The 12,017-nt window shown below is 67.5% G+C and overlaps 2 protein-coding genes across 2 annotated transcripts in view; both read right to left on the bottom strand.

Moving 5' to 3' along the window:
- Window positions 1–201: 201 nt before the first annotated feature.
- On the bottom strand, window positions 202–5,143 carry LOC102367858 (intestinal-type alkaline phosphatase). The gene is made up of 11 exons (XM_006022461.2): window positions 5,020–5,143; window positions 4,441–4,557; window positions 4,048–4,163; window positions 3,491–3,665; window positions 3,031–3,203; window positions 2,686–2,811; window positions 2,441–2,513; window positions 1,838–1,972; window positions 1,155–1,346; window positions 674–790; window positions 202–470 (listed from the first exon to the last, which is right to left on the bottom strand). Exons 1-11 carry the CDS (start codon window positions 5,087–5,089, stop codon window positions 202–204), a joined length of 1,563 nt encoding a protein of 520 aa, XP_006022523.2. The 5' UTR covers window positions 5,090–5,143.
- Window positions 5,144–5,865: 722 nt separating this feature from the next.
- The window catches only part of LOC102388757 (intestinal-type alkaline phosphatase), an 8,828-nt gene continuing 2,676 nt past the window's right edge, over window positions 5,866–12,017 (bottom strand). Inside the window, exons 2-11 of the mRNA XM_025202741.1 lie at window positions 11,180–11,296; window positions 10,005–10,120; window positions 9,642–9,816; window positions 9,102–9,274; window positions 8,728–8,862; window positions 8,326–8,395; window positions 7,731–7,865; window positions 7,228–7,419; window positions 6,942–7,058; window positions 5,866–6,232 (exon numbers count right to left, since the gene is read on the bottom strand). Coding sequence (XP_025058526.1) covers window positions 5,946–6,232; window positions 6,942–7,058; window positions 7,228–7,419; window positions 7,731–7,865; window positions 8,326–8,395; window positions 8,728–8,862; window positions 9,102–9,274; window positions 9,642–9,816; window positions 10,005–10,120; window positions 11,180–11,296 — 1,517 coding nt within the window. The 3' untranslated portion in view covers window positions 5,866–5,945. The remainder of the gene's footprint in view (window positions 6,233–6,941; window positions 7,059–7,227; window positions 7,420–7,730; window positions 7,866–8,325; window positions 8,396–8,727; window positions 8,863–9,101; window positions 9,275–9,641; window positions 9,817–10,004; window positions 10,121–11,179; window positions 11,297–12,017) is intronic.

Genomic DNA, 12,017 nt, shown 5'->3' with positions numbered 1-12,017 from the left:
GAGGGGGTGGAGTCTGCCTGCTCCCCGCGTGCCTGGCACAGCCCCCCGAGCCCTGCGGGACCGACCCCCAGGTGTGTGACCGCAGCAGGTCGACGCGCCGCGGTAGCAGCTGGCTCAGGCCGGGGGCTCTGGGGCGGCCGAGGGTGCGGGGTGCGAGGCTGCGGAGCAAGCGGGGGGGGAGCAGGCTTTGGGGCCGTGGGGCTAAGTCAGCACCCACAGGAGGAGGGCAGCCAGCAGGGCGGGCAAGGCGCCGGCGCCGGCGCAGGCAGCCCCGGAGGTGTCCGGCAGACCGCAGTCCTGGTAGGGATCCAGGCAGGCGGCATAGGCCATGACGTGGGCCACGTAGGTCTGCTCCTGCACCCCGTGGAAGAGATGGGCCATGGGGCCCTTGGCCAGGATGGCAACGTCCTCCCCGCCGTGCGTCTCCGAGTCCAGGGGCACGGCCGCCTGCTGCTGGTAGGCATTGTCTTCTGTTGAGGGCGAAGAGGGGGGCACAAGTATGAGGGACCCCAGAGCCACTGCTGACCATGGTGCCGCCACAGTACCCTGCCCTGAGCCCTGCTGCCACCCCTATCACCCACGTCCTGGGTCCCGTAGGGTCCAGACAGAGGCCTCCACCCGCTCCTTTCAGAGCTAGCTCTTAGGGGGAGAAACCCCCTGCACATGCCCGTACCGACAGCGCTCCTCAGGACATCGGGACGGCTGGGTGCCGGGTATGGGTAGCCGGGCCCGTTCCCGTAGAGGATGGACGTGTACGACTTGTTGTCCGCAGCCTTGGAGGGTGCCAAGCCTGCAGGGGGAAAGGCCAGGCGAGGGCTCAGACACCTTCCCAGTGCCACGTGGAGCCAGTGCACCCCAGGAGACCCCTGGCAGGGCTGGAGAGGATGCAGTCAGAGCAAAGGCAGTGCCAGGCAAGCTAGGGGCACCACCAGCTGCTTCCCCGTCCCACAGCTTAGCGTCCAGGGAGGTCTGCCTGTCCCCGGGCATAGGGCATGCTGCCAGCAAGGCTGGTGGCAGAATCTGAACCCAGGACCCAGCGTCCCTCCAAGCCCTGCAGCGGGAGGCACGGACTCCAAGCTCCCTCATGAGCTAGGCATTGGGCAGGACACTGCCTCTCGCGTGGCTGTGCCACCGGGGCGCATCCCGCACGGTACCGAAGATGGAGGAGCCGCGCAGCGTGTAGCCGCCGAAGCTGAAGACGTGCGAGTGGTCGGCCGTGACCACAGTGAGGGTCTTGGCCTCGTCTGTCAGCTCGTCGGCCTGCTGGATGGCCTTGTCAAACTCCACGGCCTCCATCAGCGCTGCCTTGGCGATGCCATCGTGGTGCCCGTGGTCGATTCTGCCTCGTGAGGGCATGCGGGGAAGGGGTGGAGATGAGCAGGGCGCCCCATGGCCGCAAGCAGGGCACGTAGAGAGAGCAGCGGACAGTGCCGGGGCTGCTCCCCTCCACCTCGCTCTCAGGGTACCCCCAGTCCTTGGGGTGACCAGAGCCCCCAGGGATGGTCGGGGGGCACCTCCCCCTGAGCTGCAGCTCCCAGTGCCCTGCCAAAGTGGCCAGAGACCACGGGATGGGGCTTGCCCTTGGCATGGCGCTGCCCTGCTCACCCCATCCTGCCCCCCTACCAGGCTGCCAGGACTCAGGGCCACTGCAGCTGCTTGTCCCGAAGACGGGGGAAGAGCCGACCCGCAGCTTGGGGCGTCTCTGCACCCCCAGCCAGGAAACTCTCCGCGCCCTCCCGGGAATGAGCCAGCTCCAGCTACGGCGGGGTTAGACCAGGGCCCACGGCAGCCTGGGCTGGGCCCAGCTCTCCCGTGCCAGTGCCACGGCCTGACTTATCTTCCACGAAGAGGTAGAAGCCCTTGGGGTTCCTGCTCAGGATCCTGATGGCCACCTCCGTCATCTCGGCGAGGGACGGGTCCAGCGTCTGGTTGCGGTTGAACTCATACTTCATGTCGGCTGGCTCAAACAGGCCTGGGGGGCGTGCACATGCATGGACATGCACACGTGCACACACACGGACACATGCATGGACACACATGCACGCATAGACATGCACATGTGCACAGATACACATGCACACACACGGACATGCACATACACCAGTGCACGGTCACAAGCATACACACGCACGGACAAGCACACGCACGGACAAGCGCACGCACACACACGAGGGGTAGGAGCTGTCAGATCTTTAGACCCACAAAGCATCCTGGGAAAAACCATATCCCAAAAATGAGCCCACCCAAGAGGGGGCTGCACCTGCAGCTCCCAGCCTGCAAAGTGCGCTGGGAAACGGATGTGCAAATGGCCCAGGGGGCAGGGGCACGGGCAGGGCCAGGAGGAGATGGGGGTCTCCGCTCAGGCACTGAGGCTGGAGGATGCTGCCTTGGCACCGGGGCCAGGCGGCGACGGGAGGGGAGGGGTGCTGGGGTTCGTTACCCATCAGGTACGTCACGGCCAGGTCCTGGCTGGCGCTGATCATATCCGCTTTCTTCCACACGTACTTGGCCCCCTGAGGAACCAACCCGTGAGCCCGCCAGTGACTCCCCATGTGCCCCGAAAGCAGGCGCCTGTCCAGCCAGTGCAGCCCTTCGGGGCAAGGGGGCCCATCAGCTACCCCCCAGCATGGCGGTGCACATAACCTCATTGACCCCCCCATGCCCCCAGCCTAGCCTGGCACCCACCGGCCTGGCAGCCAGCCATTCAGCCACGAGGTTCCTGCTGTCCCTGCGCGTCCCGTTCTCCTTCGGGTACTCGGGGTCCGGCGTGTCAGAGGGAAACATGTACTTCCGCCCGCCCCCCAGGATCACCTGGCCATGAGAGGCAGAGTCAGACGCCTGCACCTAGTCCCTGGCACAAGGGAGTAGAGGGCCAAGTGCTACAGCCAAGTGCCCCGGGAAGGTGTTGGCATGGGCATCCCTTGGCATGGCCCTCTCCTCTCCCCTGCAGGGGCGCTGAGGCAGACCCCTGGGGCAGGTGTGAGGAGGGGGTGTGGGGCCAGGGGCGGCTGCCTCAGCCCCGACACTCACGTTGAAGTCCGCGTAGCGGGCAAGCTGCACGGCAATGTCCTGGCAGCCCTCACGCTGGGCGTCCAGGGGCATGCTGGAGTCCGCGTACCAGTTCCGGTTGACCACGTGGGCATAGGTGCCAGCAGGCGACGCATGCTGCACCCGTGTCGTGGTCACGATCCCCACTGACTTCCCTGCCACGGGGGCCAGAGCCTGGGCATTCACCCTTGCAACCACGGGGACCCACCTCCCGGGCTCCTACCCTGGCCGCCACTCGAACCCAGACCCAGAGGCATCTGCTGCCATGGGGGAGCCAGAAGGGCTGTTCCCAAACCGGGCACCATACCCGAGCTGGGAATTTCCCCCTGAGTACAGGCTGGCCCATGCATGGTCCTGTCCCTTTAAGATCCCTCCTGCCCCATAGGGAGCAGGTGCCCAGGTGCGGGCACAGGGGTCTCTAAGGGCGACCCTTACCGCTTACCGGCCCTCCTGGCTCTCTGCAGCACGGACTCGACCTCGTTGCCCGACGTGGTGTTGCACTGCGAGACGCGGGCGGCTGCGCTCAGCCCGATGGTCTCGTAGTTGCCCTTCACCCCGCACAGGTAGGCCGTGGAAGTGCCCGCGCTGTCCGGCACCTGCCGGTCCACGTTGTAGGTCTGCAGAGGCCAGGGCACGGGTTCAGGCAGGGGGAGGCAACACCCACCCCTCCCCCTGCCCCGCGGCCCAGGAGATGGGGGCTCAGGACCCCCAGCCTGGAGGGGCAAGAGCTGCCGGCCCAGCCTAGCCCCTGCAAGAAGCATCCTTGCCAGCGTCTCCTCTGCTCCAGCCTTGGAGATCACTGCCCCCCCGGTACCCCCGCTGCCCTGGGAGACGGGCTGAGCCCTCCCTGCACCGGCCGGCAGGAGAAGGGGACTCTGCCCCGCTGGCTGGAGCTAGCCGCACGCCCTTCCCCAGCTCGGGGCGTCTCTCAGGGGCCAGCCGGCTGCTCCTGCGCCAGGGGCTGTACGCTGCTCCCTGCTGAGCACCCCCCGGAGGCACCTTGGAGAGTGCCACGTAGGGGAAGGTGTCCATGACGAGCGGCGTCTCGGGGCCCAGCTTGCCCTGGAGCTGCCCCTTCAGGATCCGCGTGGCCGTGATGGTGGGGACCCCCATCCCTGCAGGGGACACAGCACCCACACGTCAGACCATCTCCCAGCACCGGGAACATCACCTCCCAGCACCCCTGGGCTCCTACCCAGGGCCAACCCCCCCCACCCCACACCCTGGCCACCTCAGGTTGCTGCCCTGAGCCCTGCAACATGGGTCGGGGGCTCTTGGGGCACTGGGACTGGCCGGAGGGTGCCCGTGGGGAGATGGCCCAGCTCTGAGCGATGGGACTCTGCAGGCAGAGCCAGACCTGCACCCTCTCCGCAGGGCCCGGGGGGCACTCACCATCGCCCAGGAAGAGGATGAGGTTCTTGGCCGGGTAGTGCTTGGGCTGGAGGGCGAGGGCGGCCTGGATGGCTTTGGATGCCTGCTGGTTCCAGAACAAGGGATGCTTCTCCGCCTCTTCAGGGGCACACGGGGGACAGGGCATTAGCGCCGGGCACAGACCGCCCCCACGGGAATGGAGCAGCCAGCCATGGGACCCTCGGCCCCAGGAACCGGGGGTGGAAGGACCCGAGGGGTGGCCACTCCTGCCTCGTTAACTCTGCGCCACGCACAGCTAAGGAGCGCTCGCCCGTTGGCAAAGCCACGTCTCCAGCACGTGCCAGGCTGAGGCAGCCGTTGGGAAAGTCCCATCCCCACCTCCACCGGTGGGTGCTTGCAATGCAGCCCCCCCGGACCTGAGGGCATGGGTGCCCTGCTGATCCCATTCCCGCAACCCCAACACGCGTGCCGACACGTCGCCTGCTCTCCAGACCAACCCGAAGCTACTTGTGAGCCCCAGTGCTTGGCCCGCGCCTGTGCCAGCGTCCCAAGGAGAAAGGCCCACGAGCTGTGCCAGGTTGGGGAAGAGGCTGGGGTTACCTGGGATGACGACACAGCAGCAGCTGGCCCAGACCCCAGCCCAGAGCACGAGGAGCAGTGGACACCGCATGCTGGGAGCGGGCAGGCTGCAGCCGGGACACCTGCAGGGACTCTGAACGCGCCGTGTGCCTATGCACCACTTGCCACGGGACTTTGGACCTGCAGGTGTTTGTGGAGCCTGCCCGCCCCGTGGGCATGACCAGGAGAGGATTTTACAGCTCTGAGGGCAGGTGCCGCCCGTGGGCAGCGATTACAGAGCGCTGGCTCAGCACTGCCCCGTGCACACCTGCGGGCACGAGGCCTGCTCCACACGGATGCACTGGCCAGCAGCGCCAGGTCGGGAGCAAGGGGCATGGGCACGGGCACGGGCACGGCTTGGCTGGCAGGGGGCTGCAGGCCAGGGCTGAGGGGCACCGGCAAAGCCATCGGGCGGTGCAAAAGTCGCCAAGCTGCTGCCCAACCTGGCCACGCACCCACCCCGCTTTCAGCCCCCCGAAGCACAAAATCTCTCTGAACGGAAGGGGAGGAAGATGCTGGAGCATGCACAATCCCCCCGGTCTGAGGGCTACCACACGGCTCTCCAGTCGCCCTGCATCTCAGGGCAGTGGGAGGGCGATGGATAATGGCAGGTGAAGTGAACGGGCCATGGCAGCGGGTCCTGAGCACCCAGGACCAGCCGGAGCGGGGAACAAAGGGTGGCCCCTCCAGCGTGGCAATCCAGGGACCCGGCTGAGCCCCCTCACCCCACTGCCCCCATTCAGGCCTGCCTGGGGGCTTTCCCAGCCGCCCGGGGAGCACGGAAGGAGGGGGCAACAAAGCAGCAGTCGGCAGATCCTTCCTGGGGGCAGCAGGGCTTTATTACAAAGTTATATACACGGCAGGGCCTGAGGACACTCGGTCCCACCCGGGGCCGGCGGGACCTGCTCTCAGACCCCCAGCAGGCGGGAGGCTGCGGCCAGGGCGAGGAGGCCGGGCGGGAGGAAGGGGGAGAGACCCGGGCTGCCGGATCGCCCGCTGGGCGCCTGGCACTCGGGGCCAGTGTGGTAGGGCTCGAGGCATGCCGCGTAGGCCATGGCATGGGCGATGTAGTTCTGCTCCTGCACCCCGTGGAAGAGGTGGGCCATGGGGCCCTTGGCCATGATGGCCACGTCCTCGCCGGCGTGCGTCTCGGTGTCCAGGGGCACGGCTGCCTGCTGCCGGTAGTCTTTGTCCTCTGCGGGCGAGAGGCTCCTCAATACCGACCCCGGTTCCCAACCACCCCCTACTCGCGCGCCCCCAGAGCCCAGCTGGTGAGTGCCGGGGCCTGGGAGGCACGGCTGGCCGGCCGCCAGAGCACCTTACAGACAGCTCAGCGCCGCCAGCTCCAGCTGAACGGTGAGTCACGGGCTCGGGTGACCCATGTGCCCGGCAATCACGCAGATAAAACGCCGTCCCCGTTGCACAACAGGAGATAAGCAACACCCGTCCGTGCATTTCTGCCTGCAAAGCACCCTGGGGCATCGCTTGCCGAGCGGCTACCGAAAGCACTGAGCCCCAGTGTCCCATTTGCCAGGGGCAGAGCGGGTCTCCTCCAGGCAGAGCCCAGGATCAATCACAGCTGCTCTCTGGGCGTGGGCATGGGGCAGAGACCTGGCAAACTCGTCTCATCCCGCAAGGGCCAGCGCAAAGCCTGCTGAGCACAGGGGCTGCTGGTCGCTGTGACCTGCCACCAGCCCGGCCTTCCTGGGGAGTCCCCTCGCACTGCATGCAGCGCCGGCTGTGCCCAGCAGTGCCCGGCAGAGGTGCCAGCTGAGCCCCGGGATGGGGGCTAGGCCTCTGCGTGACCCATGGAGAAGTGATCCACCCTGGGGGTGGCACACAGCTCCCCCAGCCCCGCGCTCCCACCCGTGCCGCAGCGACAGGACGGGCTCTGCGGTGTTTACCGATGGCCGTGAGGCTGATGTCAGGGCGACTCCCGTTCTTGATGGCATAACCGGGCCCATTGCCATACAGGATGCTGGTGTACGGCCGCTTGTCCCTGGCCTTCTTGGGCGCCAGTCCTGTCGCAGCAAGGCGATGGCATCAAACCCTCCTGCGGTGCCAGGGAGGAGCTCCGAGGAGTGCCGAGCCCCCATTCCTGGTTTTCACACCCAACCCCTCGCTGCCCCGTAAGAAAGACCCCCGCAGCCACTGTCCATCGCAGCCCGGCCACAGCCCAGCCCCAGGTACCCAGCATCCTGCTGCCACGCGGCGTGTTGCCACCAAAGCTGAAGACGTGCGAGTGGTCAGCTGTCACCACGGTGAGGGTCTCGGCGGCATCGGTCAGCTCCACGGCCTTGGCCACCGCCTGGTCCAGTATGATGGCTTCGGTCAGGGCCTTCTTGGCCTTGCCGCTGTGATGCCCGTGGTCGATCTTGCCTCGTGCAGGGGGAACCAACAGCCCATAAAGCCCTTGGCGCTCGCTGCCCTTTGGACCAGCCCTGCCCCCATGCCCCTTGGAGCCTCCTTGCTTGGGGACGGGGCTGGGATCACAGTGGGGGGGCATCCCCTGGAGTCAAAGGTCATGGTCAAGTCACCCGCCACAGGACCGCCTTTTGCACCCACCGCTATCCCACAGTGCATTGCAATGCATCCCCCCACCCAGCGGTGCTGAGTGAGCCACTTGCCACGGCTTTGCCCCCCGTGCCCCTCCCTGGCCCTCTGGGGATGGGCTGAGCTGAGCCCCTACTCATCTTCCACGAAGAGGAAGAAGCCGCGGGGGTTGCGGCGCAGGATGCGGACGGCCTTCTCCGTCATCTCCACGAGAGAGGGGTCCGTGGACGTGTTGCGGTTCAGCTGGTACTTCATGTCCTTGGGCTCAAAGAGGCCTGCGGGGACAGCGGCGGGGGCCTCATTTCACAGTGCGTCAGATGGGGCGCTCTGGGCTTGGGCACTGCTATTGCTTGTTGCCCCCCGTGCTGGCAGCGGGGCCGGGGTGCCACGGGGTGCATAGGGCTCAGAGGAAACCCAGCCAGGCCCCCGGCAGGTTCGGTGCCCACGCAGAGGCCACGGGCAGGACACCGGCGGGCAGATGGCACATGGCAAGGGGATTCGTGCAGAGGTGGTCTCCCGCGGGCACCTGGGACTTGCACCGCAGCCCCCCGGCGGCAGGGCTGCGGGCAGGAGGGGGCTCAGCCCATTTGGGGGGTCTCGCCCCTGCTAGCAGAGGAACCACGTGTAGAGGAGCACGTGGGAGGGTGAGGCGGGACCACCTGCCTCTTCCACCAGTGGCAGAGAGGCAGGCGGCCACGGGTGGGACTTGTGGCCTGGCCTGGGCCCCGCTCTTACCCATGAGGTAGTCGGTGGACGTCTCATCAACCGAGTCCAGGCCCTTCTTATCCCAGACGTACCTGGCCCCCTGGGAGCAAGGACAGGAGGGGCTCTGGGAACCGTGCGGCCAAAGGTTTCACGTGCACACACACGCACACACACCCATGCTGAGTACATCCCCACACATCGTGGGGCCACACGTGTGAGCCCCACATTCACATACAACACGCACACCAACGGGTCCAGTAGCACCGCATCATGCATGTCACAAACGTGGCGTGTTCCACGCGTGTTTATGTGCACAGGCGTGCCATGCGCACAGAGACCCAACTGCGTGCTGCCCCCCTCCTGTAGAGCAAGACGGACCCTTCCCGGGAGGCCGCCCTCTCCCCCGTTCACGGCCGACGCTGCAGGCGGTACCTTCCTGGTGCTGAGCCACGTCTGGATCAGGTGGACCCCGTCCTTCCTCGCCCCGTTCTGCTTCGGGTCCTGCGGGTACTCAGGGTCCGGCGTCCCCCTGGGCATCATGTACGTCCGCCCACCACCGAGAATCACCTGCCAACCGGACACGGGGAGCCCGGCCCCTTCAGACACCCCACCCCGGAGAGGTGCCTGGTGTGGCCGTGAGCCGGCACACGACAAGACCTCAAGCTGCCCGGAGGCAGCAGGTCTCCCTCTCCCCAGCGCTGGGCCCTGGCACGTGCCACTGCCTTGCTAGGGGCACAGGGGCCTGCTCCAGAGTCCACCGTGCCTCCTGCAACCCCTTTTGCAGCCGCCTGCCCCCGTCCACTCACATTGATGTCCGTGTTGTGCACCAGCTGGTAGGCAATGTCCCGGCAGCCCTGCCGCGCGGCCTCCTTGGGCAAGCTGGCATCGCTGTACCACGTCCGGCTGACCGTGTGGGCGTAGGCAGCCGCGGGCGAGGCATGTTGCACACGGGTGCTAGTCACAATGCCCACGGATTTGCCTGTGACGCAGGGAGGGCAACGGGCACCACTGAGTCCGCGGGCGGAGGGGACAAGGGGGTCAAGAGAGGGGCCGGGTTGGTGGCCAGGGGGACGCAGCTTGGGCCGGACCTGAGCTGGGCTGGGTCAGCTCAGCCCTGTGCTTTTCCCTTCCAGAGACCCCGCCTGGGAGAGACAGCCACACGCCAGCCTCCACGGCTGGTACCACCCCACTCCTCGGCTGATAATTAGGGGCAGTCTATAGGCCGGGAGGCCAGCCCAGACTGGGTCCTGAGACCCAGAGAGCTGGGCTGCCCTGTGCTGCCCTGGCTGGCAGGGCAGAGCCCATGAGCCCTTGACCCGGTGGAACATGCACCAGCCCGCTCTTACCCGCTCGCCTGGCCCGGTGCAGCACGGAGTCCACCTCGTTGCCGAAGGTGGTGCCGCACTTGCCGTGTTGGGCCGCGGCGCTCACCCCCAGGGTCTTGGCGTTGGCCTTCACCCCGCACAGGTAGGCAGTGCCCGTGCTGGCGCTGTCGGGCACCTGCCGGTCGACAGAGTATGTCTGCCGGGACACGAGGGCTGCCGTGAGCCAGGGTGGGGAGGCCGGGAAGGGGACGGGGTGCCCACATCTGGGGCGTTCCTCGCAGGGCTGGGCAATGGGGCCAGGGCCCGGGGCACCGGGGAGCTCATCCCTGTCCCCAGCACCCGGGGGCCCTGCAGCCAGCCCGGTCCCCGCGCCTGGGCACTCACCTTGGAGAGAGCCAGGTAGGGGAAGGTCTCCATGGCCAGCAAGCTGTCCTCGCCGGGCCCGCCCTCCAGCTGCCCCTTGTAGATGCGAGCGGCCGTGACGGTGGAGATGCCCATCCCTGCAGGCACCGCCCCGGCTCACGTCAGCCCCTCCGAGCTGCCCAGCACGGACGGGTCAGTGCCCCCACCCGGACCCCCGCCCGCGGTCAGTCGTGCTGCTCCTGGATCCGGGCATGGCTGAGCTCTCTGCCCCATCAGACGGGGGTTGGAGGGAGACCCTACCCCCGCCCCCAAAGCAGAAGGGCAGCGGGTGCCCCACGGCCGGCGTCGACCCAGCTCAGCGGTGTCAGAGCCCTTGTACTGCTCGCTGCCCAGAGAGCTCTCCCCCAGTGCCCAGCCCTACTATTATTAATATCCAGATAGAGAGAGAACAGATCCAGCTGCCACAGGGGAGTGTGGGTGACTCCCGGCCCTCGCCTTGTGCCTCAGTTTCCCTGCTGCAGAGGCCTAATGCTGCCTTGCAGCTGAGCTCTGATGCCCGTGCTCCCAGCTGCCAGGATCCAGGCTCTTCCCGGGGACACGGTGGGGCAGGGAGATCTGGTGGCCTGACTTGTCAAGGGCGTCCTGGCACGACCCGCAGCCTGGCACCACTGGAGGGATGGGCCGGGCGCGGCCTCCCGGTGCTCGGCACAGAGCGAGTCCCCGGCAGGGCTACCTGCAAGCTTTGCCCACAGCCCGGGGGCACCAGCTCCAGCCCTCCCCAGGCTGGGATGGCTCATGTGTCTGCCCTGAGCACCTCTGCCCGGTCTGAGCATGAGGCCCTTCATGCTGACGCCCCCCCCCACTTGTGGGGGACAACACAGCCCAGGTCACTGCTGGGGAAACTGAGGCAGAAGTGGAGGAGGGGTCTGTTAGGGAGGTGGCTGGAGGAACAGCCCAGGGGCCACCCTTGGGTGCTAATGCCCCCATAGCCCCATAGCCCCCTCCCCAGGGCTGCTGCCAGTGAAACTTGGCTCTGGACCAGGCAGGACCCGGCTTCGCGCAATAGGGACCAGGTCTGCGAGGGCAGGGCTTGGCGGGAGTGTGGCCCAGTGCATGCTGGGAGCTGCTTGTCCCCGTCCCCGGGGGCTGCCACGATGGTGCTGGGCCAGTGCTGGGGCGGGGAGGGATGAACTCACCGTCGCCCATGAAGAGGACGATGTTCTTGGCGCGGTGCGTCACGGGCGTCAGGGCCAAGGCTGCCTCCAGCGTCCTCTGGGCTCGCCGGTTCCAGTAGCCCGGGGTCTTCTCGTCCTCTGGAAGCAACGGGGAAGCCGCCCGGGCAGGCAGGCGGGTCAGGATGGACGTGTCTGTGCAGAGCTCCGGGTGCCGGGGGTGGGCGCGGAGCCGCGGGGAGGTGCCCGTCCGCGGGGCAGGCCCATAGGGATGGGGAGCCCGGGGGCAACCTCTGCAGAGAGCCCAGCAGGGGCCGGGGAAAGCAGCCAAGCGCGAGCATCACACAGCACCATCAGAGCCAGGCCGTGCCCTGCAACCTCCAGCCCCGCGGGTACCAGCTGCAGCAGCCCCTGCCCGATGCCGGAGCCCCCCAGAGCTGCTGCGCCACAGGGTCCGCGCATGCAGCCAGACCTGGGGCCGCGCAGACACCTTCCAGCCCCAGCGTCCCCTCTTCTCGGGGCCTGGAGGGCCCCAGCCCCTCTCCCCCACAACGCTGCGGGCCAAGGTCCCTGGGAACGGAGCTGGAGGGCCCCGAGCCTGGCACCTGGAGCCTTGTGTGCCTGGCTCCTGCGTGGTTTCACCGGCATCCCTGCCCCCAGGCACCTCCACCTGGGAGAGCAGCACCCGGCTCTTGCAATGCAGCGGGGAGAAGCCAGGCCAAGGTCACGTCCCCCCACCCCCCCCCGGCCCATCAGGGCTAGCTAAATGCAAGGCCCCGGGAGAATTGCTTTGCTGCACCATGCCAGCTCAACCCGCCTTGCAGCCCGGGGGGTGGCACGCAGCGGGGTTGGCAGGGGGGGC

This window comes from Alligator sinensis, unplaced genomic scaffold, assembly GCF_000455745.1.
Source record: "Alligator sinensis unplaced genomic scaffold, ASM45574v1 scaffold301_1, whole genome shotgun sequence".
Classification (NCBI taxonomy): domain Eukaryota; kingdom Metazoa; phylum Chordata; order Crocodylia; family Alligatoridae; genus Alligator; species Alligator sinensis.
This window is presented reverse-complemented; position numbering and strand designations above follow the sequence as displayed.